We start from the raw sequence: 25,673 nt of genomic DNA, 5'->3' as shown, positions 1-25,673 counted from the left end.
TGCAAACTGCTGTTCACAGCAGGAAAAACAGCAAAACAGTGGGAAAAACAGGAAAAAGCTGAGAGAAAATTGGAAGAACAGCTTGTATTTTACTAGTAGAAGAATAAAATAGCAAGATACAATTGATCCTCAATTCGAGAGGAGGATCGATCTCTCCCAAATCTCTAGACGCCGCTAGAGCCCAAAGAAATCCTAAATCTACGAGATCTCAAATTTCAGCCAAATTCAAGATGCCCAAACCCTAGGAAAAACATCTATTTAATGCATACAAATCAAAAGGAATTCCCTAAACAGTCCCTACATTCAAATTTCTCTCTGAAACCCCCCAAAAATCCTTCCTAAAACGCTCTATATGAGCGGTCGGGCCGCTCGTTCTGGCGGAGTCTCCGCCTGTTTCGCGATTTCGCCCCCGAACCGGTCCCGCCTGGACCGACTGGACCGGTCTAACACATTGCATAAACATTAGTATGTTCTGACTTGAACAAGTTGTTCCAAAAAAATTAAGGTTTCTCATCTTTTGAAGATTAATGAAGTCCTAGAGATGTGGAAGAATTGTAAGTCATTACCATGGAGTTATTAAAGAGACAAAATTCAATTAAGCGGAGGAAGTTTTGATAAAAAATCATTTTGATGAGAGCCTTTTTAGGGTTATTTACTTATATGCTACAAAAGCATGGCAATTTATGTAATGCTCACCAATTCATGGAGATCATTTACTTATTACCATAAATATTTAACTGTTTCCTAACTATTATTTCAAAAACTCTAATTAAAGATTGTGTGAAAATAGTTTTTTCCTTCCAAAATTTCAAATGTAAATTATCTAATTCACTTCAGGTAGCTAACGCAACAACATAATCGTGAGAAGAAACTAGAATCAGTAGTTGTGGATTGGTAATTCTAAACAATATTTTTTAAATCTTGTGTTATATCGATATGAGTTAAAGTTGTATTTGGTGGTTTGAAATTGTAATAGGGAGAAGTAAATTTTAGAAATTTCAAATTTGTAATTTGAAAGAACTTTGTTATATGGATCTTACTGTTGGTCAATAAAAAAATACTGATAACCAACATGAGTGAGAACCTTAATATGGGTATTTGTAAAGTTAGGAACGATGATTAATAAATGTATAGACTAAAAAGATGGTGAAAATAGCATCTTTTGATATTAAATTAGTGATAATAAATTTATGTGATTTGTCCATGTACATCAAAGGACTAGATCTGAGTTGATGTTGCAAGTGGATGAAATTAATGTGAAAGTATTTGGATGAGAAAGGAGTTTACAAAAATAGTATGGCTAGAAGTTGTAGAAAGAAAGTGCAAATTAGAGTTAACACCTCATGCTGCATCTAGCTTGCATCTAACGGGGGAAAAAATGACGAGGATTCATTATAATGAACCCAAATATATCTCGGTAAGGATAATGATGATGATGATGGAAAGTTGACAGTATGGAGAAGTCTTTTTGGAGACTTATTATTTATTTGAACTCAATATTGAATGTTTTGCTATGTCATATTTTTCTAACAAACAAGGCAAAATTGAAGTGTTAGCTCAATGCACATTGTGAAACACTGCGGGTTTACAAAGCACGATTCACATGATTCATGATGTAGTTTCATGATTCAACTACTATACTAACAATCCTGCTATAATAACATCTGCTAGTGTATGTGCAAAAAAATGTTAATATAAAACATTCCAAAAAGCAAGGGCATTATTTTTTTTTCTCTTTAGGAACGTGCATTCCTATGCAGGGTTTCATGCCAATTAAGGTGTTTGAAATGGCTTTGATTGTGGCAGAGATGTGGTTACATGATTATAATCCATGCATTCAGTGTATATATTAAGACTGAATTGTTCTCGATATCCATTATTAGTCCAAATCATGCAAATAAGTACCAATTCGTGATGATTTATAGATTAGAATACAATTCAAGAAGTGTAACTGATGCATGACTACAATGTTTAGATGATATTTGATGTAGGATTTTTGCACGCTTAAATTTTAGAGAACAATAGTAAATAGACTTATATTGATTTTAAGCGATAAGACAAAACAATAAGGCGATAAAACAAGCTTAGGCCAAATAACATGCATAGAGGTTAAAATCATAAGTAGTCAATTACTCAAAACGTTGCATACATGGAAGATTTTCATAAAAAATCCCTATGCTAACAATAAGATTAGTTACTAAGAAAGGTCCCTCACTCAACTCTCTAATATACTAGGCTTTAGCAGAGAGATTAGCAAGAATCTTTGTGAATCAAACTATAACCACAATTGAAAGGTGAATTAGAAGATGTAGATGTAGGAAGAAAGAGCTTTACCATGGGACGGGCAAATACGGAGCTCCGGTGAAGTCGCTTTGGTGTTGGGCAATGAGTGGACAGCAACATGCAACCCCTAGCTGCCTTGGGACAACAATTTGATGATCTTTGACGGTGGGAGGCAAGTATATTTGAACTGGTTTCTCTAAACAGCAAACTGAAGCTCTTGGACAGCACACGATGGTCTCTGGGTGGCAAAGCAGCCACCATAAACAGTCCAGAATTTCTGGACAGCAATCGGCACCAGGGAAACAAAGTTTGATTGATTAGTTGGCGTGGGAGAAGATGGGGTAGTGGGGGTTAAGAGTTTCCTTAGGTGTATCCATTCCTTTGGAAATAATTCAAGTTACTATTGGTAATTTGGGGCAGCGGGTAGGGAGAGGGAAATAGAAAGAGGTTTTAATTCTTGCCAATGGGGGATGATTTCTTTAAGGGAGGAGGGGCCGATGACATGGTAGAGGGGATTAGGGTTGGGGTGGGGTTTTAAGACTTTGCTAAATCAAGCCCTTGTAAAAAGAGGAATTGAATTTTTAATGAATCTCAATTTGAGATTGTTTTGGCTTTAGAGTTGGGAAACTTTCCTAAAATAGGATGCTATTTTAGGAAATAATTCAAATTTCAAATTAATTGAGAATTCGAATTCTAACCAAATGGGTTAGGAGGAGAAAAGGAAAATAGTCAAGAGGGGTTTGAATGTGGGCTGCAAGGGAAAAGGGAGGGGGGGCTAGCATTATGAAGGAAAATTGGATCTTTAATTAATTGCCAATCAAAGCCAGCTTTAATTAGAAAAAGGGTCTTGAAGGATTCTTGATTGGAATTCAGATTTCTTTGGGATTAGATTGGAGGAAACTTTCCAAAAATAAGCTATGGAATTTAGGAAATAATTAAAAGTTTAAACTTATTTGAATTTGAATTCAAATCCTTCCCAAATTAATAACGTAGCAATTTTAGAAAAGTAACAAATCATGGAGGGGAATTGGGAGGGCCGGTGGCTAGGGTGTGGAGTGAGAGGCCGGCGGCTATGGGGTGGAGGCTTGGGTTGGCCGGTGGTTAAGGTGGTAGAGGGGACCGGCCAGAAGGGGAAGGTGGAGCTAAGGATGGTTGGTGGCTTGAGGGAGGCGGGGGAGGAAGGGGAAGAAAGAACCACAGGCTCGGATACTTCCAAGGTTGGTGGGTGATCCGTTTACCCTCTCATAGGGATTTCTCTCCAAACTCTCTCAAGCTCTCATAAGAATTCAAAACATGAAAATTTTTATCATTCATTCATTAGTGAGATGATTTCATTGCAGCTCACCAATAACAAAAATCTGTCATAGTCAAGGAATCATAGAGTAAAAAAAGTGTCTACTAATTGAAGTGCACTTGCTTTTTGTACGACCAATGCTTTAAGAGCAAAGTGTTTTTACAAGGGGAAGAAAGAACCACGGACTCGGACACTTCCAAGGTTGGTGGGTGATCCGTTTACCCTCTCCTAGAGATTTCTCTCCAAACTCTCTCAAGCTCTCATAAGAATTCAAAACATAGAAAATTTTGTCATTCATTCATTAGTGAGATGATTTCATTGCAGCTCACCGGTAACAAAAATCTGTCATAGTCAAGGAATCGTTGAGTAAAAAAAGTGTCTACTAATTGAAGTGCACTTGCTTTTTGTACAACCAATGCTTTAAGAGAAAAGTGTTTTTACATGGAAGGACTTTGGGTGATTCTCTTCTGAAGCACCACGCTTCAGAAGACTTTGAATTTGGTTTGTTATGTGGATGTAAGATTGATGGAGTGTTGAGTTTCTATCCGGAGAATTGCATGTAATAGGATTATGAATTTGATTAGGAAAGCGCCAAATTAATCTATTCTGTCCATGCATGCTTCTTTGGCAGTCTGCATTCTGATATATTAAATCATAACTGCCTAGGAGGGATATGCTTGATAGTTCCTTTAGTAGGCCTAGCTTGAGACATTCACACGGTTGTTTTTAATTTTAAACGCCACATAAAACTCACTGATCCTTAATTCATTGCAGTTTCTTTTTCTCTTTTGTACTGTTGGATCAGTTATTACCTTTATGTAGTTTGCTTAAGTTGCTTAGATTGTAGTCTCAGTGAACAACATGATCTCTTATATCGTGGAGGCTAATTATGCATCTCCTTTTACTTTTACATGTATTTATGTGTATTCTCCTAAATTGTGAATGACTCTTTGCTATATCTAACTTTTGTTATGCTTGATTTTGATCGGCTAAATCTGAACTTCTATGCTTTAAATAATGTTCTATTTGGTCATTATAAAACTTTGTTATAATGCTTGTGTTTCTGCTTGTTACAGATAGATGTTAAAGCTGCCAAAAGGGCCATACTCGAAGGTATTTTGAATTTTCACAAATAAGGAATTCTAGATAGCTAGATGCTATCAGGAGTCATACTAAAAATTTTCATGTATTTTTTCTAGATATGTGTTTGTATCCTTTAGGCGGGGTGTTGTGAGTAACCCCTACCCCTTTACAGATTTGTATCTCATTCTATTATACATGCTATTTTATTATCATTGTTTTTGTTACTCTGGAACTTCATAAATTTAGTTTCTTTTATTGTAATGTTGTTTCTAATTAAAGTTGCCTGAATGCTGTTTCATTCTGCTGTTGTCTTATTTACAGAGTTTACCTTGATTAATTTAGATTTACTCTTATCATATACAGGTTTTCGGAGAACCGATGAGTCATTACTCAAAGAAAGCACAATAGGTGATATGGCAACAGAAATACTCTTAATTGTAGCATCTTCCAATTCCGTTGTGGATGAATTCGGAGCTTTCCCTTTGAATCTTCTTATTTGCACAAACTATACTGGATTACAAGAACTATTTTTGGCTGTACAAGAAATTGACAGCACATGCAGTTTATAAATTACTATTTTAATTCATTCCTCATCATCTTTGATACAACATTGATCAAAACAGAAAAAAAGGAAACTTCCTGTGTAGACCCAACTCGTTTGGTAAATTTTTAAACTCAGTAGATACCCCTAATTCAGTGAGGGTGCTACATAATTTCATGTAGGAAGAAGAAAGCAAATCATCTCTTTTTTTTTTATCCGATAGCTTAGTTGATTTTAATTTTTTATTTTCTGGTTAGAAGCTGTTTGTCAAACCCCCTGGGTGCCCGTCTTAGAGCCCTGTTTAACTTTTCTAAGAATTACACTCTTACCTTCCTAAGAGGAGTGTATTATAGGATGCCCATTATATTTGTTGATAGGTTATATGGCTTCATTTCAGAATGAAATATTAATTCTGCTAGAAAGTTGGAACGCGATGAAAATTTGAAGTAAATAGGTCTTTTTAGGTGTACTTCTAGAATTTGGACTATTTAAAATCTCTAGAAATAGTGCCCTTCAGAGTTTATAGGAAAGTTCTTATTTTTAGTGTTGACTTTTATGACTATATATCATGCCCTATTTTGAGTTGGCTTTAACTCTTGTAAGGTTATGGTTAGTTCTATCTAGGGGTGTAAGGGAGCTGAGATAGGTCAAATTTGATGTCTTGAGCTATTTACATCTCGTATAATATACAAGCTCAAATTCAAGCCTGAAAATTGCTTCGTTGGCTTGTGAGCTAATTCGAAAGATCTATTTTCTCCCTTGTTTTAAGTTAAATCATTTTTTTAAAAAACCTCAATTTAGGGTTGCAAAATTAAATGCAACTCCCATTGTGACATCCTCTTCTTATGCAATTGTTCTCATCATGGTTTCCTCTTCTTAAAATGTTGTTGTTTTGTTGCAACTTCCTTATCTTCTTCAAACGTAACTTGTTGCAACTCCCTCTTCTTCTTCAAAAGTCATTGGTCTCTTCTTGAGTTCCTCTTCTTCTTAAAACATTGCTTGTCACATCAATGCCTTTTCCAACAAGCTTCAATTTTCACTCGTGACTTCCTTTTCGTCGTCAATACAAGCTTTTGTTGATACTTGTGATGCTTTGCTAGCAACCAGGAGCTGACAAGTCAAGCTCGAGCTTGCCCATTAGACAAACCAACCAAGTTCGAGCTCAAAATATGAGCTCGACTCAATCTCGAGTTGAGCTTTATTGATTGAGGAGCCAATCTTAAGTTTATTATGATTTGAGCTCGACTCAACTTGTTTACGCGTGTAACGCGCCTAGTTGTCTCCACTCACAATAGCTTGGGTCTGTAAAAATTGCTTGCAAGCATTATTGGCTAGGCACTTCTAACATTTCTATCATTTTACTGCAAACAGGTTTATTCTAGTGCTTTATTAGTTTTTTATTTTTAATGGTTATATCTCCATAAATTTTGGCCAATTTGGTAACCTATGGGCTTGGTAATCTATGAGCTTTCAATTATGATTTAGAATCTAGCTGTATAAATTGAGGTGCAAGACCTCAAATGTAATAATATAAAAGTTGAAACCCTTTCTCCTCTCTTCAATTTTCATTGTTATGGAACATCCTAGGCTGGCCATATTCCATAAATTGAAGATTTTATAAATTTCTGTTGTTTGGTGATTTTTTTAGAGTTCGGAAATACTGATGGACATGTTTCATTTACTATGTTACTATTGTAGGAAATTGGCAAGATGGTGCAACTGCTGTCTGTGCATGGGTCTTGGAGCAAACGGTCAGTTTGTGCTGTCTTTTATTTATTTTTGTTTATCTTTACTTGGCTGTTTGTTGTTTTTATCTTTGCCACTGTTTGAAAATCTGTTGCAACTTTCCTTATTGCTCTTATTGTCTCAAAAAACCTTGTGCTCTAGTAGGTATGTCCGATGGTTTCTTTGATGACCAGTTGTCTTGAAATTACATGTTAAACTCATATTAGATATGAATAAATAACTTCGATTTTTCAAACTTTAACGAGAGTACATATCACAGTTGTTTTTTTAACTGTTAATAGTGTTGGAATGTATAGAAGCCAATTTTATAATCGCTAGTGTGTAGTGTTAAATTGATTTTGTAGTGTTCATATATCTTTCATAAGATTAAACAAGTAACGTTAAACTTCTTGAGATCTAATTATCATCAGTAGAATTTTAGCAGTATTTTTTTAGTTTGCTTATTGTTTATTGCTGATCATGTGAGTCATCTTTTATGTATATAATATTGTGTATCAGCTTCTACTGTGTTGCCTATCAAAGGTTATTTACCTTGCTAAACTTTTTCTAGGTTTTAGTAGCTAATATTGGAGATGCTAAAGCAGTGTTAGCACGAGCTACATCTGATGGAACGCATGATACAGGTTTGAAGGCCATTGTTTTGACAAGAGAGCACAAAGCCATTTACCCCCAAGAACGTGCCCGAATTCAGAAGGCATGAGTTTTAACTCTGCAAAATGCATTCCTTTTTTTATTTCACTATGTTCGTCATATTCTCTTCTCTGATCTCATTAATGTTTTTGCAATTTTCTTTCTCATGGATTTAAGATAATTGATGATGTGCGTAGGCTGGAGGTACTGTGAGTGCGAACGGGCGTTTGCAGGGTCGTATTGAAGTTTCAAGGGCCTTTGGTGATCGACAATTTAAAAAGGTTACCTCTATCTCCCATAATCTTAAGCTGCATTTCTTTGGAAATTTTCTTCTGTGCAATTGATTTGTATTATGAACATTGTATTTTTTTTCTTCCAGCCTTTATTGACCTTTAAAATCTAAAATATAGGTTTCTTAATGAACACTTGACTTTAACTTGCTAACATAAATAATTTTGGAATTTTTAAATTGGTTCTTCCGTATTCTCTGCTTATCTCATGTGCCATCCAAACAATTTGAACTAAGCATAACTATTCCGTCCAACTAAAGAAATGCTGAATTTATGGTTTTGAACTTTGTTTGCTAATCTCAGGCATTGTTTGCATCAAAAACAAGGAAAACTAAATACGGGTGCTGGGTTGATGGGAATGATATGTAGATTAGTAGATTGAAAATTAATTACCTGAAGAAGAGTATGATTTCGATCGATAGATGGAAAGTGGATATCAACAACCGGAGGAATTGCATCAATTGTGGCTTCTTCAATAATGTCGATAGTAGGAGGAATTGCATCAGCTGGGGTTTCTGGGCTCGTTGAGGACAATTATGCAGGAAGTTGCATTTTATCAAATTTACATGCTGCAACATGTTCCAAGATCTTCTCTTCAATAGAAGCAACTTTCATCTCCACCCGTCCAAGCCTCGAGCCAAGCTTCTCTTCAATATCCTTGATCAAAAAATTATAGAATGTGCACATTTCAGTCAGCACTTGCTTAGATATGCTAACATTTGCATTAGTGGATGTTGTGTTGCAAACAAATTCCTTTGGTCTTGCTGAGGAGAATGAGAGGTATGATTGAGGGGTTCAGGGCAAATGGGCTGTGGCATTTGGCTAATTGTATAGTCCTTATGTAGTAGTAGGCCTGCTTCCTCCTAAGTAACTCCCTGGAGGGAACAAAAAATTTGCTCAGAATTGAGCCCATTGTTATCAAATTACTTATCATGTTATGTGTAGGGAAGCATGTGTACCTGGCTATCCTCTAGATTATTAAATAGTTTGGAGACCTGCTTCACTGGATAAAAAATGTGACTGTCCCACCGAAGGAAACGGGGTCTTGAGTTACCCATATTAGGGGCATTAATTGAAGTGTGTTCTAGAAATCAAATCTACATAAGATCAAATGTAACATTATTTAATAAATTCTTTAAATAAATTAATAATTAAAAAGATACTTAGATGCTGTTAGCACTCAAGATTAGCAAATGTATAAATCCATTTATATAACTTAGTGGACTCTCCTCAACAAACTTTTGGGCCATCTTGTTAAACTGAGAAACTAAGAAATCTGTAATAGCCCTTGCCCAATTATAAGATGAGAACTCATCTATAAAAAAAAAAAACAAAAAGATGGGAACTCATCTATATTATGTGCAACATTAATATGCTTTTTTGGGGTTCTTTTGTTATAAATGGGGGAAAATAAATTGGACAACAAAAACATGATAAATTTATTTAAAATAATGGATGGATCAATTGATTTATTGATGCTTTTCATCTCATTTTTAATGTCGATTGAGGAGTATGTTGTTAGTGGCTCGCTTTCCCAACTAATATTAGCACATCTGTTTGCCAATCCTATAAGCAAAGCCGCTTCATCTGTAGTGAATCATAGCTCATGCCCCTTGATGCTGAAGCATTTATGGAGAATATCCCATAATGAAAGCAACATGCATATCAGGGGGTACATTCAGATTGCTGGGAACTCCATAAATTGATATATGTGTAATTTCTTTATGGTGTTCTGAACTTCCTTGTTTAAAATTCTAAGCAACGGGTCGCAGAACTTTAAATGTTGATGGTCTGCAATGATAAGTAATCTTTGGATTGTACATCTGCAAACATCTGTACAATGATGAACAACAATCCAATACACAATGTATATCAAGTTCTACACGCACTACATACAAGTTTAAAAAACATCACAAAATGAATAAAAACACCACATAAATCATTTATATCTTTGTATCTTAACCGCTTACAATTAATATACAGTGTGTATCGAGCAAAAAACACAAAAAAAATTTCTATAAACCCTGTGTACAATTCCAAAAAGCATCACAAAATGAAAACAATAGTACATATACCATTGAAATCTTTGAATCCTAAGTTAGAAAATGCAATACACAGTCAATATGAGGAAAAAATCATAATTAAAAAAAATTATCTTCTAGAAATCATGTGTACAAGTTCAAAAAGCATCACAAAATGAACAAAAATAACACATAGACCATTGAAATCTATGAATCTTAACTTATAAAATGCAATACATAGTCAATACACAGTGTCTATTGAGCAAAAATCACAATTAAAAAAAAATTCTTTTCTATATACACAATGTACAAGTTCAAAAAGTATCACAAATTAAAAAAAGAACAACATGTAGACCATTGAAATCTTTGAGTCCTAATTTTAAAAATGCAATACATAATCAATACACAATGTTTATCAAGAAAAAATCATAATTCAAAAAAATCTCTTTATAAACCATGTGCACAAGTTCAAAAAACATAACAAAATTAACAAAAACAATACATAGACCATTAAAATCATTGAATACTAACTTTTAAAATGCAATGCACAGTCAATACGCAATGTGTGTTAGGAATAAAACACAATTAAAAAAAAAACTCTTCTATATGTACACTGTATAATCTCAAAAAAAAAAAAAAAAAACTTTAAAATTTATAATTTTACATAGTTGTTGTACAAAACCATGCCTCTTCCTGACATTCAAATATAAGTAATTGAATAATACACTCGAACAATCCCCAGTCGAACGAAATTCGCCGGTTTGTAGCAGTCGCGAGCGTCGAACTGCACGCCAAACTGACTGCCCTATATTGGCGTCGCAATTCTTACAACGAAGAAAAACACAAAATGTTCTTTTGTTTGGCATTCATTGAAGGCTCGTGACAGCTATAAACGTGTGACAAGCGAATGGCCTAATCCCTAAGCCCTAACAACTATTTTGAGACAAATGCTAAATAAAGTATGTAACTTTGTCGGTCATGCCTTCAACATATCCAGAGATAAATGCCGCCTTAATCAAGCTCACTCTAGAGTTACATTTGACCTTGCGAATACACAATGCGAATCTATCTGTTGGATGAGAGAGCGATCCTTCTTCGAAGATGAACTGAATGAGAATGGCGGACCTAACCTTGTTTGAAGATGATGAACTGAAGGAGATAATAGATCGCTTGAACTGAAATGTGGACGGAAGAATGAGAGGAGAACAATCATTGTTTGAAGATAAAAAGTGAACCGACTCCGCAACTTTTGATCTGCCGCAATTTCAAAATTTTCTCCTCTGGACCTAGCTGGGTCTTCGGTTCACGAGTTAAATATATATATATATATATATATATATATATATAATTGATTGCATGTGTAAATTATTCATATTAGACAAAATCATTCAAAAATAAATTATTGAAATGGACCTACTAGAGCAAGATGTACCAAATGAGCAACATAATACAACTCTAGTGCTATTCTAGCATAAGTAATGGGTGATATGCAGAGTAAGTCATTAGGGATCAAGGAAGAAGGGGATGGAAATTTATAGATATTTCATAAGTTAAAGCCCCCATTATTTAAAGGAGTCATAGAACTATAGGATACAAAAGATTGCCTGCTAAGGTTAGAGAAGATCTTTGATAGCATTATGTGTTTACAGAATAAAAAAGTACTATTAGCTATGTTCATATTTTAAAGAGAGGCTGAGAAATGGTGGATTGGACAGTAGAGAGAGAAATTACAGGGGAAAATATGTAATGTCCAAGGATCAAATTTGGAAGAATTATTTTTATTTATCATTTTAATTAATTAACTAGAGGTTCTAAATAATAAATTTATAAATCTAGTAAATATAAATAATAATTACATATATTAAAATATTTTAATATATTAATTCTCCCAAAATTAATTTATAATAGTTATGAGATCAATACAATCATTAACCTATCACAAGCTCTTGACTACAAAAGAATATACAAAATAAAATTTAAAGAAAGCATGATGATCTTTGGAAATATCACTCCAGGTGATCCTAACCCATTATTTTACCTGAAATCATTTAAACCACATATAATGAGCTAAATTGTTTTGCAAGAAACAAAAACTATTTCACTGCTTTCATTGCAAGGCCAAAGAATCAATATGTATGTTTCAGTTCTAGCCAATATCAATCATTACTTTATATAAAAAAATACAAATCTTTAAAAATTAATAATGAAATCAATAAGTTCAATGAAGACAAAAAGATATATGGTAAATAATATTATCATCTAATGAATCATGTAAATATATTATGCTATGCTATTTTAATATAAATGATATTATGAGCTATCAATTTATGAATAAGTTTAATGTTCCATCAATCAGTTTAATGTACTATCAAGTAAATATTATTATGAGTATAATTATGAAAGTAAGGCATCACATTCAATTTTAATATAGTATTTTCTTCTATACATATGAAACATCTATAAAGGGTTAAATTAAATCTCTGAATTATTATTGCTTTTACATCTCGAATTTATTTTTTGTTTCATATGTCGGTCTCTTGTCGTTGCCTCACATGCGGTTGAATCTTTTTCAGATATTTCTAGTGGATTGGATTTAATAATGTGTACCCTTTTTAAGAAATTTTGATTCTCCAGTTGCATCAGCACAGTTCATATTGCAAAATGAGCAAATGATTGAATGATGTTTGCAATTGAGGTTTTGAAATGGGACACATATGATATTGCGCCTATTGTTCATCGTCACTGTAGCATTTGATTGAGTTTGATTGTGGGATGGATGGCAGCAACACTTTAGATCATATAACATATGAAAATTTTCATCATTAGTTTTCTTTTTTCAACATCATTAAACTTCATTGAAATGTGTAAGAGAATGATCTTATTCAAGACATCGCATATGCTTATTTTTGATGCATCACAAGCAACCTAAATGACTTTATTGAGCATAAGTACCTAGCATCATTGATTTTTTAATATCATTGCTTTAATGATGGGTAAAGTTAACATCTAATGTCCTTTGAAATATCTCTTATTTCAAGGTAGCAATTAATGATGCATAAATTCATACTGAAATTAGAAGTAGTTCGACAGTTCACTAGTCGAACAATCGGTTCTCACCAGTTTGACACGAAAATAGTTTTTAAGGCTAATTGGACTAGCTATATGATTACTTCATAGTCAAACCAGACAATTCAATCCTATTTTTAAAGTCTTGTTTTCGATAATGATTACCACTTGTAAAATTGTATTTGAGAAATGGGATGATTTTGTCACCATCCCTAGCATATATTCTAGATTGGGAATAGAAACTTCAGAGGAAACTCGTTGTTAGTTGATTTAACTGAGGTCACATTAATTCCTATTCTCCAAGAATCATATTTCTTAAGATTAACATTTTAGGAACAATATATAGGATTAAACTTTTTCTTAGATTTAACTAATAGGCCATTTAGTTGCTCAGCAATACAAAATGTTTCGAAGGCTCATCTTATAGTGATTAAGTTGGGTGATTGTTACATTTATTATCTTTATTAGATAGGGCCATTAGAACCTGGAGTTTACATAGGAGCTTGTGTTTTTATTATTACTACTTTAATAGTTGGTTTTTTTGTCTTGTTCTTGTGAGATTTGATATCCTAAGAAAACTTGTAACAATGAACTAACGTCGAAGTTGCTTAATCTCATGCACTCTGTGGTGTGAACCATTTTAAGTCCTCAGTCTCTTAGAGATTGATTTCATACTATTTTTGAACTAAATTTTTAATAAGCACATGCATCAAGATCTTCAAATTTAGTTGTTGTTTGGATGCAAAATTTAAGCATGATTTGTGTGAAATCTCGCCAAACGTAAAAAAATGCATCCTCAAATCTCACGGTAAGTTAAATTCTAGTTTAACAGCATTTTCCACATTTCTATCCTAAATCTCGAATTTAATGAATCTGATGGTTCGACAAAATTATGGGATTTTGCCGAAGACGAGTGCAAAATGGGTTAAAGATCGTAACCTTTGCGGCGAGCTCCCATCATGAATTCCAATATGACAAGAAGAATCTCATCGAAGTGAATGTTGTGAAAGGAAGCAAAGTTGAACAACAATGAATCCCATCTTTAGCAACTCTTTCAAAGCCTTACTTCACACGAAGCAAGTGAAGTTAAACAACAAGGAATGGAGTGGAGGAAAAGCAAACCCTAGACTTGCATAAGCTATAGGAAAATCATAGAAAAAGGAAAGAGATGAGAAATTATTGAAATAGCCAAGCAATGGTAGAGTTGAATGTCTATTACTAATTAGAAGTATAATGTAATTAGTGAATAAATAATTAGTTAGATTAATTGATAATTAAATTTGATTGTAATTGCATTATTTATAATTGTTAGTAATTGACAACTATCAAAATTGGAAGTAAAAATTAACTCAAAAAAACTAAAAATATGGTCAAGGCTATTTATGTTTTTTTTATAAGATTTAATTTTAATCCTCATCATGTTATAATTAAAAACACAAGTTAGATTTGAATCTTCAGAAAATTAACCGCCTTAAATCTTGAGTTGTTTTGCCAAATAATTTCATAGGTTTTATTAGGATTTAACTTCTTGCCAAATAATTTCAGGATTTAACATCTGCAGGATTTAAGGTCTGCAGGATTTAGTAAATATGGATTTATAGGGTTGAATCCTTTCTGAATTCAAACAGCCTTTTAGTTAGATATCATTTGCAATTTGTGTTCATTGCCTTTGCAACTTGAAGTTGGTAAATTACTTACTTTTATATGATAGAAAGGTGATTATTTTCTTACTGAACATACTTTGATAGCTTCCCATGCAATATTCCAAAATTGCCCTAGACAAGGTATCTCAATTGCTCATCACCAAAATTTTAAAAGTTTAATAAATTATCGTAAAATCTTCTACACATTGGCAATCACACCGTTAAATATTAGACATCTACTCTAATTTCTTAGCTCTCCTTTAATTCTACCACTGATCTCAATGAGTTTTTCTACTTTGAGAAAGGTGATTTGCAGTCTCTGCAATTTTTGTCCTACTAATGTGGTAGATTACTAGAAAATTCTTTTTCATCGTAATCTTTACTAGAGTGCATTTCTCGTTATTGGTATGGTGATATTTGCACTCTCTGAAATTTTTGTCCGACTAGTGTGGTAGATTACATCGATCTTAAGATCATGCATGCCTTGTTTGGGTGTTCAATGTTGCGTGCTACAATCTCAATATTCATATTGTATTATAGAAACTTCTTAAGTGATTCCTCATTTATCCATTTGCATTTTGATAATCAGAGACAACTTTTTAGTTGCTTCTTCAATTACAGTTCATTCAACTTCGTCTACCCTTTTATCATTTTCTTCAAGAACTTGGCCTGAGTGCTCTCTTTCACTTAACCCTGAATTGCAGGTAATAAAAGCACATATGATAGTTTTCCTTGTATTTGTGGAAGCGTTCAAACTTGATTCACCAAACAATATAAATAAACCTAAACTCTATGGGAGTTCAGGTAGTTACCTCAAGAATCAATAATGGTTTAAGGTATCCTGAGATGTTAGGGGGAAAGAAAACCTCCTAAACTAGAGCTTAGACATTACTTGCTTCCCATGATCTTTCGCCCTAAAGATATACCAAATTTAACAACTTAGTAATCAGTAGTCCAAGAATTTCGTTAACTGTTCAACTTATACCTCAGAAGCATTCGAACAATACCTAAACGTCTCTCATCCACTTAAAGAACTCGGGTATGTTAGCCTTTATTCCTCGGGAGACTTTGGAGCTAGTCAACTGGCTACCAATGCACTCGGGTGCTGGGAAAATCATCTCAGAAATGGTTCTAATCCTCTCATTCTGTTAGTATTACACATGTTGCATACTAAAAACTTTCTTGGCATGCTTACCACAGAAAAATTAAATTAAAAATAAACCATCAGGTTCCTCTAAATTAGACCACCTATTAATATTATAAATCATAAACAATAATCCTTTTGGGCATTATAGATTCTCAGTATAACTCAGTGCTGGAGAGGACTTCAAAAACTTTAGCAGCAGGTATGTGAGTGGAAGAAAAGTTTAACAGCTGCGGCAGGACTAACTGTAGATCTAGAAAAATTGTCTGCAAGTGCAAGACGAAGGCTTCGTTTGGGACAATTTTTTTATTGCTTCCTAAAATAGCTTTTTAGTATAAAAATTTCTTAAATTAGAAAATTTATACTAAAAGGTCTTTCTAGGAAGCAGCATGAAAGTTGCCCCAAACGAAGTAGAAGACACAACAGAAGCAGGTTGAAGGCTCCAAAACAACTACAGGATGGCATGGAAGCAGCAGGGGAAGCTGTTCCTTGATTCCAAACCACTGCTCTATAAATAGATATCCATTTTATGCCTTGGATGTGCTATGGCATCTATCTGAAAGTTCCTGCATGTAGTAGATTGACCTCTCTGTTTGATGTAATCAATCATGCAGGTAGGAGTCATTGCCTCCCCTGATGTACATTCCTTTGAACTTACTGAAAGGGAGCACTTCGTCATTCTTGGTTGTGATGGATTGTGGGGTGTAAGTCATATCATCCTTTTAGTAAACATCAGTTTAAAATGCTTTGGATACGTGTCTAGCTTAATATAACAAATCAATATTGTTTAATCTAGGTATTTGGACCAAGTGATGCTGTTGCTTTTGTTCAGAAACAGCTGAAGGTAAATTTCTTTACAAAAGTTTGGAAAAACTTTCATCTCTGTGCCCTTACAAAAGTTTGGAAAAACTTTCATCTATGAATAATTTAGAGCACAAGTATAAATGTTACTATTAAGACATGCATATGAATATAATATGTAAATCATCATAATAATGTGGTTATGACAATATAGAGATCAATGCAGAGGTAATTTCACAACATTAGTATGTGGTCACATAATCATTCAATCCTCACAAATATGTGAATTGCTTTAAGGAAAATATAAAGCAATTCTAGCTATAAAGAAATTGGACGTGATTTAGCCTAACCTAGCCTACATCCATGATTAAGTGATCTCTTGCTTAGGATTCCACTAGCAATTTTTCCTTTGTCCGTAAGTAGATAGAGAAGCCGTCGCATCTTTCTTCACAAGAGAAGGCCACTCGCAAGAGAAGAGCACAAGCACCTTATTTATGAATAGGTGCACCATGCTAACCCACACTTAGCAATACAAGAAATATCTATTTTTTTTTCAAAATCTTTACAGACTTTAATTGCGACTATGGCGATCACCAGCAATTCTAAGAACAATATAATGTGATATTCCATAATTGCAAAATATGCAAAACAATGCATAAAGTAAACTATGAGATTGAGAGAACAAAGTGTTACTGTAGTTGCATTGAAGTATTAGTAGGGAGAACACTTCATTATTTCTTGTAAGGACAGCCATTAAGCTCGAAAGTTTACTCACTTTCAGTTTGAAAAAAATAAAATAAAAGTGAAATCATCATCTTACAAAGGCTAGATTTGAGAGAGTATTTATAACGTAGGTGTCAAAAGAAAACCATAAGGAATTTCCCCGGTGGCAAAAATATCTTCACCCAATGGCTATAAATCTAGTTGTGATTGAGGCTTTCTGGCGACACTAAACTAGTTTATGACTAGCCATTAGTGGCAACAGGCTAATAATGTATTAACTGCAATCCGCAAACCTGCAGAATATAAAACACTGTCTATCGTATAATAGCAATCCAAAAAGGCCTTATACCGATATGTAGGCATTGCAGTTTGAAAATATTGTATGATGAATTTATTCAAAATCATTATGAATTATACTTAATTTTATTATGTTTTAATTATATGTTCATCATTTTTGAGCTATTTAGAATAAACTGCTTAATCAAAGAAATAAGCATTTTAATACACATTAAATACTAACTTCTTCAAATCGCCTATAGAACATTAATTAAATCATTAGATGGTGCCATTTAAGGTTATTTCCATCAGTAAGTCAATTCTTAACATAGGGCATGCAGTAAGTTTCATGGAGTGTGAGCAGAATACCTTTTTTTTTTTTTTATAGAGTACATGGGTGATTACTGGGTCTTGTTTGAACCAAATAATTCTACTTGAATTTATTTTGTAGGCAGCATTTCATTTGTTATTATCCTTTCTAGGGAGAAATTATTCCGTGCGGATGTCAAACGTAGTTTACCATCCATAGACCAACTAGAATACACTAAGTCAGCATTACCGAGCCGAGAACCGAGCGGTACCGAGCCGCGGTATCAAGCAATAATGAGTCGGGTACTGAGCAAGAAGTGATATGGCGTATTCTAGTTGGTCTTTGAACGACGTTTGACGTCCACAAAATAATTTCTCCTCTAATAGATAGAGCTATAAAATATTTTCCTATTCAAAGAACAGGGTCGGGGCTTTTCTTACAATTGGAATTTTTACAGGAAACATCATCTGCCACTAGTGCAGCTCGCCGCCTTGTAAGAGAAGCCATTCGTGAGCGACGCTGTAAGGATAATTGCACGGCGATTGTTATCGTCTTTAAGCACAGATGACTCATCAAAGCCTTGAAATTAGATGCCTTAAAATATATTTGTCTTAAAATATTGCATTACAGTGGAGTGAGATGCTAGATTTAAAAATTAGTAGATTTATTTTGAGATTTCATGTTGTATATGAACCCTTTGTATTCGCTAATTTTAGAACATATTAAATAAGATTTAAACACATCTTGATACTAATTATTATGGGATTGTTCTATTATAAAATTTTTAAATATTTTGAGATGTGTAAAATATAAGTAATATAAATTAAAATTTGTATTCTTCTCGTACGAAATATATCCTATTAGAAGTCTTACTTAACATTCTTGCCTCAGCTGATTCTAGTCCTGTTTTCTCCTATTGCATTAGTTGCCGATGAGTTTTATATTGTTATTATTCAAATAACTGTAGCTCACTTTCATCCACTGATTAAGAGCTTTGAAAGCTTAAATTTAAAACTTATATACATGTAATATATGTGAGTAGAAGACTTTATTTTAATTGACTATTTTTTTTTTAAACAAAGTTAAAATAATGAAATGCTTTAAACAACTGTGGATGGATAATTGCATCATCATAGTGCTAATAGGTAATCGGGGCTTGTAACGATGTTTAAATAGAGCTCATGCAAAAATAATTTGATTTAATTAAACCCCACTAAATATATAACCATATAAACATGTTCATATTTTCCGTAATTTTGTTTAAAAGTTATTATAAATTTTTTTATTGTATTTATTAAAAACAATGAAAAATAATAATAAAATAAAATTTATGATTTTGATCAACGAAGTTAAATTGGACAAACCTATTCTGTCAATCAGGCCAAGATCTCAAAGCTTGGTATCAATAACATGTAGGTTAGGTTAACCTAACTTCTCGACATTCAATTACTCTGAAAGCCTCAGAAATATGAAGTAAATCAAATGTTTTGATTGTCCTCTAATACAGTCCAACAATAAACCCTAAATCTGCTGCTACAGAATTGCATTTTATTTCTGGTTGAACTAAAATGCAGTAACATATAATTAATAGCACAAAAGTAGAAGATAAGTTTGAACAACTGAACTAAAGTGAACTAAGCCGCGTGGAAAACTAATAGCTCGAGCTGAGTTATGGTGATTTTACCTTTTTGATTGGTTTCAGAGTGGCCTGGTCTTCCTGCCTGAAGCCTTGCCACAAAGAAGAGCATTCTTGGGGATGGGATACTCATCTCTCCAGGAGTTCGCCGGAGAATAGACTCGGAGATAAAATTGCTGGCCGAGGTACTGCCTCGCCCAATTTTCCGATCTAATGTTCCACATGCCCACATTGTCCAATGGCATGTATATTGCACTCCATGATTTTGGGTACACCTGAAAACAATCACATATTTGCAAGGTAAGCTATCTTGGTATAAGTCCAGTCTATTACAACTAGGCATTCATTGGTGGAATGAAACCTCAGACCAACTGATTTTTGTGATTCAATTTCTCACTAATTTTCTTAGATTTGGACGATGATTATTATCAAATTGCGAATCGGTGATGATAGATGGATAAACAATAAATTCTATGCTCGTCCAGTTATCTATATGCACTGATAGATGGATAAACAAAGAATTAAATGAAATGATCAAACTGGGTAAAAAAAACGACCATACCTGCACAGTGCAGCGAGAAACTGCATCTCTAAGGTTGTAGCTGTTTCTGCTTGCGGGAAACCATTGGCCACCATCCATTCTGCACAATTTCATAATCCAAAACAATCAATATCTCATAATCAGAATTTTATCTTTTTTTAGCTTAGGTTTCATGTTCTTACCCAACAACCCAGAATGCGTAACCATCAATGTGCCAGGACTGAACAAAATCTTCGTAGTTCTCAAAAACTATCTCAACATAGTCACGAAAATTTGCTTCCATTACAGATGTTTGAAGATACATTCCGCCAAAGGTTGGGTTATCGGGAATGCTTCCCAATGAGAAAACACCTCCAATTTTGTAGTAGTCGGCAACCTTTATTGGTGTATCAGGCGGGTTGAAGGATACACTGTTAACAGCATATCTCTGTTTTCCATTAATAGATCCTGCAGAATTTGCAAGCCTGATAGTCCTCGAGGTGTTGATCAGCCCATAGTGGTATGAGCCTTGTGGATTAGGTCTTGGTCCGCTCGCCGTCAAATTCCACCTGGTTTTGGATAGAGAAAAGGAGTTCATAAATAGCAGTTGATATTGAAGTGAAGATGCAGCCTGCACTTTACTTCAACCCAAACCCGAAACTGACCCGACACTATTTGGGTCAACCCGAACCCAAACAGGTCTGTTTTCCGTACCCGAACCAGACCCTCTTCGGGTCCAGGTCAACCCGTCACGACCCTAATGACCCGTTTCCAATAAAAATATTGCAACTTTTCGGGTAAAAAATAATCAAATCTACTCTTTTCGAGTAAAAAATTGGTCAAACTCAGGTTGCCAAGTCAAAATTGGGTTTTTGGGTTAAAAAAGGGTCACTTTTGGGTCAATTTCAGGTCAAAGAGTTATCCGAATCCGACCCGATTTTTGAATCGGGTCGAAATAGCGAACTTGAACCCGATCCGTTTCGGATTCGGGTTTACCCTAACCCGAAATTTTCGGGTCGAGTCGGGTTTTCGGGTCGTGTCAAATATTGACACTCCTAGATGCAGGTTATGAACATGCCTGATAGATCTAGCCTGGTTCAGGGACCAGTCGATCTGAATGGTAGGACCACCAGGTGGAGGGTCTATGGGTTTCCCTGCAGAATTGCTGTAATGAAGTATGGCAGTGGTGGCGAGCACGGGGTTCGTAAATCGGGTTGAAGAAACAATGTAGTAGTCCCCCGGGGGCTGATTAGCAGTTACAAGGACCGAGTAAGATTGGCCAAGGCAGACATCCAGCGCAGAGTAGGTATTCTGTAGCGTGTGTGATCCTTCTACTTCGACTAATAACATGGTGTGCCCTTGAAACCTTATGTTGACACAGTTCATGAGGCCTACATTGGATATTCTGAACCTGTATGTTTTGCCTGAAGAAACGTTAAGGAAGACCAAAGTTTTAAGAGGAATCATACTTTCCAAGAAGCTGATCATCAATACAAAAGCAACGAAACTTACCTTGCTGTACAGTGAATGTGTTACCATTCCACCCACGCCCATTTATGAGGAGACTATCAGGAAAGGGGAGCATCTGACCATTATCTAGTGTTGTTTTCAGGTCCTGAAAGAGAAATTGCACAAACGTCAAACAAATTTGTAGTTATAAGCAAAACAAAGCAAGAATGATGTTATAATAAGGTGAAACCTTTGGGCTTAAAAAGAGAATGACAGATACATTTTTGAAAGAGATAACAAACGTCAAACAATGTGCAGCAAGGATTTATTACAGTGTGATTAGCCTTGTACCAGTCACCAACCAACAAGGTGAAATCACCAGTGGGAGGATCAAATGGAACAGGAATGAGGGGACGGCTAAGAATCCTAATACCACCAAAGCCACCGGCGGCCTTGTGAAAGGCGAGGGAGGGGAAGTAGAAGTAGCTACCAATCTGATCCTTGACTTGCAAAATATATGTGAAGTTATTCCCTGGTGGAATTGGGCAGTTGGTGCCATAAACTCCATCCTGCCAAGAGTTCTTCCTCTGCAGCAAGCCATTCCTGCAGAAGTAGGGATATAAATTGTAAAACAGAACTAGAAATTCCCCATAAGATTATCTGCAGGAAAATTTTGGACGCCAAGAAGCTCTGCTGCTCACCTAACTCCTCCCAGTTCCTGGTCATTAGAATATTCATTCATGGTACACTTTAAGAAGAATACATGGAAACAAAGTACTCTTATCATCTCCGACAATCAATCAACGATATCCCAAGGGGTCAAGTTTAAGAATATAACAATCAATTCCCAAAACTTTAAGGGGATATTTGTTTTGATGAAAAAATAGAATACACTGTAAAGAAGTACAATATATTTAATATGTTTGAAGTTGTTTGGATGAATGTAAAATAAATATAGGTGTTTTTTTTATAAAGCAAAACTATGCAAGCTCGAGGCGAGCAGGGCTACAGCAGTTTCTGGAAGTTGAGGGTGGTGGTGGCAGGCGGCATCGAGCAATGACAATCAGGGGATGAGGGCGGCAACGGCGGCTAGGGATGACGACAAATAGCGATGGTCAGCAACGGTCGACGGTGATGGGTCAGCAACGACCAGGAGACCGAGCCGGTTGCGAGTCGGCGATACTCTTTTCTCTCTTTTAAAATAAGACAATAATTTTAATTTTAATTTAAAAAATCACATTTTATTTCAAATCAAAAAATAAATTCTACATAATATACGTGTATATTAAGATTCATTTAATACATATACCAAATTTACAAAGAACTGCTAAACTGCTTGCAAATAGAACTCCCCTTAAAACTGAAGAAACTTTACCAAACAGAATTATGTTAATTGCTCAATTCATGGACAATTTCCAGAATAATAATAATACAAATCAAAGTAAGAACCAACACAAACCATGCGGTGGCCTTCCTGCGAATAACCCAAATTTAGGTACTCAACCCAAAAGCCCAATCTAAATCTACAGAAAAAACCAGTAAATCCTGACATGCCCGGTCTATTCCGGTTTACTTAAACCGGGATACCAAATTCAAAAAACCGCCAACCAGCGTCGGTGGCACCAATCCCCATTCAAAAAGTTCAGACCCCGACCATCGCATTTATTTGATTCCCTTGTCCTTTTTCCCTCCATTTTATATCCCTCAACTCGCGTCTCAATAACAACAAACCCCCCTAAAAATTACTATTTATTAAAATACCTCCCACAGAATTCTCTTCCCCAAGAAGCCTGTCAAAGGTAGGGCAATTATTTCCAGCACACCAATCATAAATAAAACAAGCAACACAGCTCATTTTGATTTGTTGGTTGAGAGCTTATGCTTCCAACTAAGAGATTTTGGGTTCGAGTTTTTGTGTATGCATTGTGTGTACGAATTTGCCTTAAATGGCCTAAATGTCCAAAAAAAAAATTAAAACAAGCAGAAATGGAGTCTGTTTAGCATAACTTTCGATGCAACTCAGAAAAGTTTTGCATCTCTTACAGCTAGGTTGCAAATAAGGTGGGAATTATTACATCTTTGTAGCCGTGCTATATACTTAAACATATTAAATTAAATCAACAAAAATCAGAATGTTCAACATAAATAAATAAATAAATTCCATTCGTGCAAAGTAGATTGCATAACTGAGATTGGAGCAACCGGTGCAGATCCTACCCTAAAGAACAAAGCTACAAAGCCATGCAAATACACCCATCTCAAGCGACTTCGATGCAAAAGCAGAATTGCGATTTTCAATCGGATTCGAGGCAGGATGATCAGAAAAGAAAAAGACAAAAGTTATTAAACTTCAGCACGGTAGCGAGAGAATATGGCTGCAGGTCTATCATTAGCCAGAATTAAGAGAGAGAAAGAGAGAGAGGGAGTTATACCAGGAGATGAGGAATGGCTCGGGGAGGCTGTTATAGACGTTGATTATGAGATTATCGTTGGTTACAGCCTCGATCTGAGGCCCTGGAAATTGCCCATTGATCAATATACCCTGCAAAACACCAAGAAACATCAACATCGAATAGATCAAATATCTAAAGGAAAAAAGAGAATATCAGATTTTACCTGCTGCTTCACGCCGAGGGGCCAAATGTCACCGTAGGTGACGTTCCAGGTAAAGAAGCGGTAGGGGTCGTCGGCCGTGGACGAGCAGAGCAGTGAGAGGACAGAGATGAGAGAGACCAATAAGTTGGTTTTCACCATTTCAGCTTATTTCGATTACTCTTTCGCCCTTCTCGTTTTTGGGTTCTCCCGGGATCAGAGAGAAAGAATGTGTGTAAAATACCTAAATAATGGAGAAAGCTTCGCAGAATCGCCCAATGGATGAATTAAAAAAAGAGAGACAGACTTATGGCTGCATTCTTCTGACTACATAGTGAGAGACGAAGCGAGCGCGCGAAACTGAGAGATAAATGCGGGACAGCTAAGTGAGTTTGCAGTGTCATTTATGAAAGCAAGATGGAAGGGAGGAGGAAGATGAAGGTATGAGCTGTCCGCGGGGGTAAAACTGTAAAACCGTGAAAAGAATCGGCTCAGTTTTTTAACTCGGGTTGTAGTCCGGTTGGGGAGTCAACCGGATGTGGTATTGGAGGTTTGGACCGGTACGGTCTTTCGGTTCGATAGCAATGGTTATTTACTTATTTGGTGAACCAAAGTAGCATGTTGATACGGTTTAGGGCTGCAAGCAAATCAAGCGCTTGACCAGATATTTATTGCTCGCTTCAATTAAAGTTTATTTATGATCATTTAATTAACTAAATAAACAAATTTGAATAATATTTTAAATATCAAATCCATAAATAAACAAACTTGAATACTACTGTGTTCGGCTCATTTATGTTCATGAATAACAACATTTGAAGCTCATGAACAAGCTCGACATTAAGCACGATAAAAAACTCAATTCATGAACAAATTATTCATGATCAAATATATAAGATAAATCATAGATCGTTAGTTCGTGAACGAGCCCATTTGGTTGCTCGAAAACACTAGTTATTTATATTCATGAACTTGCTCATTTAATAGTTCAAGAATACTCCTTAGATATGTTCATAAATGTGCTTGTTTGATAGCTTAAAAAAATTCGCTAAATATGTTCACGAACATAGCTCATTAATGCTTATTTGTTTAATGCTCGATAAATAATAAACGAACCAAACATGAACCAAATATGAACATCCATTAATTTAAACGAACCAAACATGAACACTAACAATAAAGCTCGAATCAAACCCGAACCGAACTTAAACAATCTGATAATAAACGAATTCAAACATGAACACTCACATACTCAGCTCAACTCGACTCATTTACAGCCTTAATACGATTTTATGATCCAACCCCTCTATACAATCTTATGAGAATAATTCATAGGAGAAATTTTTTTTTGTATGAAAATTTATTTTAAAAAAAAAAAAATATTATAATATATAATATTGTTGAAATGATTTCATTAATATAAGTTAATGAAGCATTTTAATTATTGTCAAAGACCATTTGTGAATTATTTACCATTCTTCTTATAAGATGAGACACCAACGATTAAGAAGACAATCATCAATCTTGGTATAGATTCCATGTATTATTATGTGAATTGATGATGAGCATTGGCATTGGTGGTGACGACGAGCGCACATATTAGTGTCAACACGAAGCTTTAGCAT

General features: G+C 34.8%; 2 protein-coding genes across 3 annotated transcripts in view; one reads left to right on the top strand and one right to left on the bottom strand.

The window, feature by feature from the left end:
* LOC110115916 (probable protein phosphatase 2C 67) overlaps positions 1-18,608 on the top strand; it is a 31,182-nt gene extending 12,574 nt beyond the window's left edge. The window contains exons 4-11 of one of the 2 annotated variants that reach the window (XM_020849323.2): positions 4,654-4,690; positions 5,024-5,068; positions 6,900-6,952; positions 7,498-7,641; positions 7,775-7,858; positions 16,356-16,445; positions 16,538-16,585; positions 18,309-18,608. In XM_020849323.2, coding sequence (XP_020704982.1) covers positions 4,654-4,690; positions 5,024-5,068; positions 6,900-6,952; positions 7,498-7,641; positions 7,775-7,858; positions 16,356-16,445; positions 16,538-16,585; positions 18,309-18,419 — 612 coding nt within the window. In that variant the 3' untranslated portion in view covers positions 18,420-18,608. Of the gene's footprint in view, positions 1-4,653; positions 4,691-5,023; positions 5,069-6,899; positions 6,953-7,497; positions 7,642-7,774; positions 7,859-8,170; positions 10,532-16,355; positions 16,446-16,537; positions 16,586-18,308 lie in introns of those variants that run through there. The other variant, XM_020849324.2, reaches the window with a different exon arrangement.
* A 683-nt stretch (positions 18,609-19,291) lies between these two features.
* Positions 19,292-24,714, bottom strand: LOC110115926 (L-ascorbate oxidase homolog). The gene is made up of 8 exons (XM_020849335.2): positions 24,073-24,714; positions 23,889-23,998; positions 21,789-22,059; positions 21,520-21,622; positions 21,086-21,431; positions 20,211-20,576; positions 20,050-20,128; positions 19,292-19,762 (listed from the first exon to the last, which is right to left on the bottom strand). The coding sequence occupies exons 1-8, from the start codon at positions 24,208-24,210 to the stop codon at positions 19,550-19,552; spliced, it is 1,626 nt and encodes a 541-aa protein (XP_020704994.1). The 5' UTR covers positions 24,211-24,714; the 3' UTR covers positions 19,292-19,549.
* Positions 24,715-25,673: the final 959 nt, after the last annotated feature.

This window comes from Dendrobium catenatum, unplaced genomic scaffold, assembly GCF_001605985.2.
Source record: "Dendrobium catenatum unplaced genomic scaffold, ASM160598v2 fragScaff_scaffold_1221, whole genome shotgun sequence".
NCBI classification, from domain to species: Eukaryota; Viridiplantae; Streptophyta; class Magnoliopsida; order Asparagales; family Orchidaceae; genus Dendrobium; species Dendrobium catenatum.
Note: the sequence above shows the minus strand (reverse complement) of the source record. Positions and strands in the feature narration are given on the sequence as shown.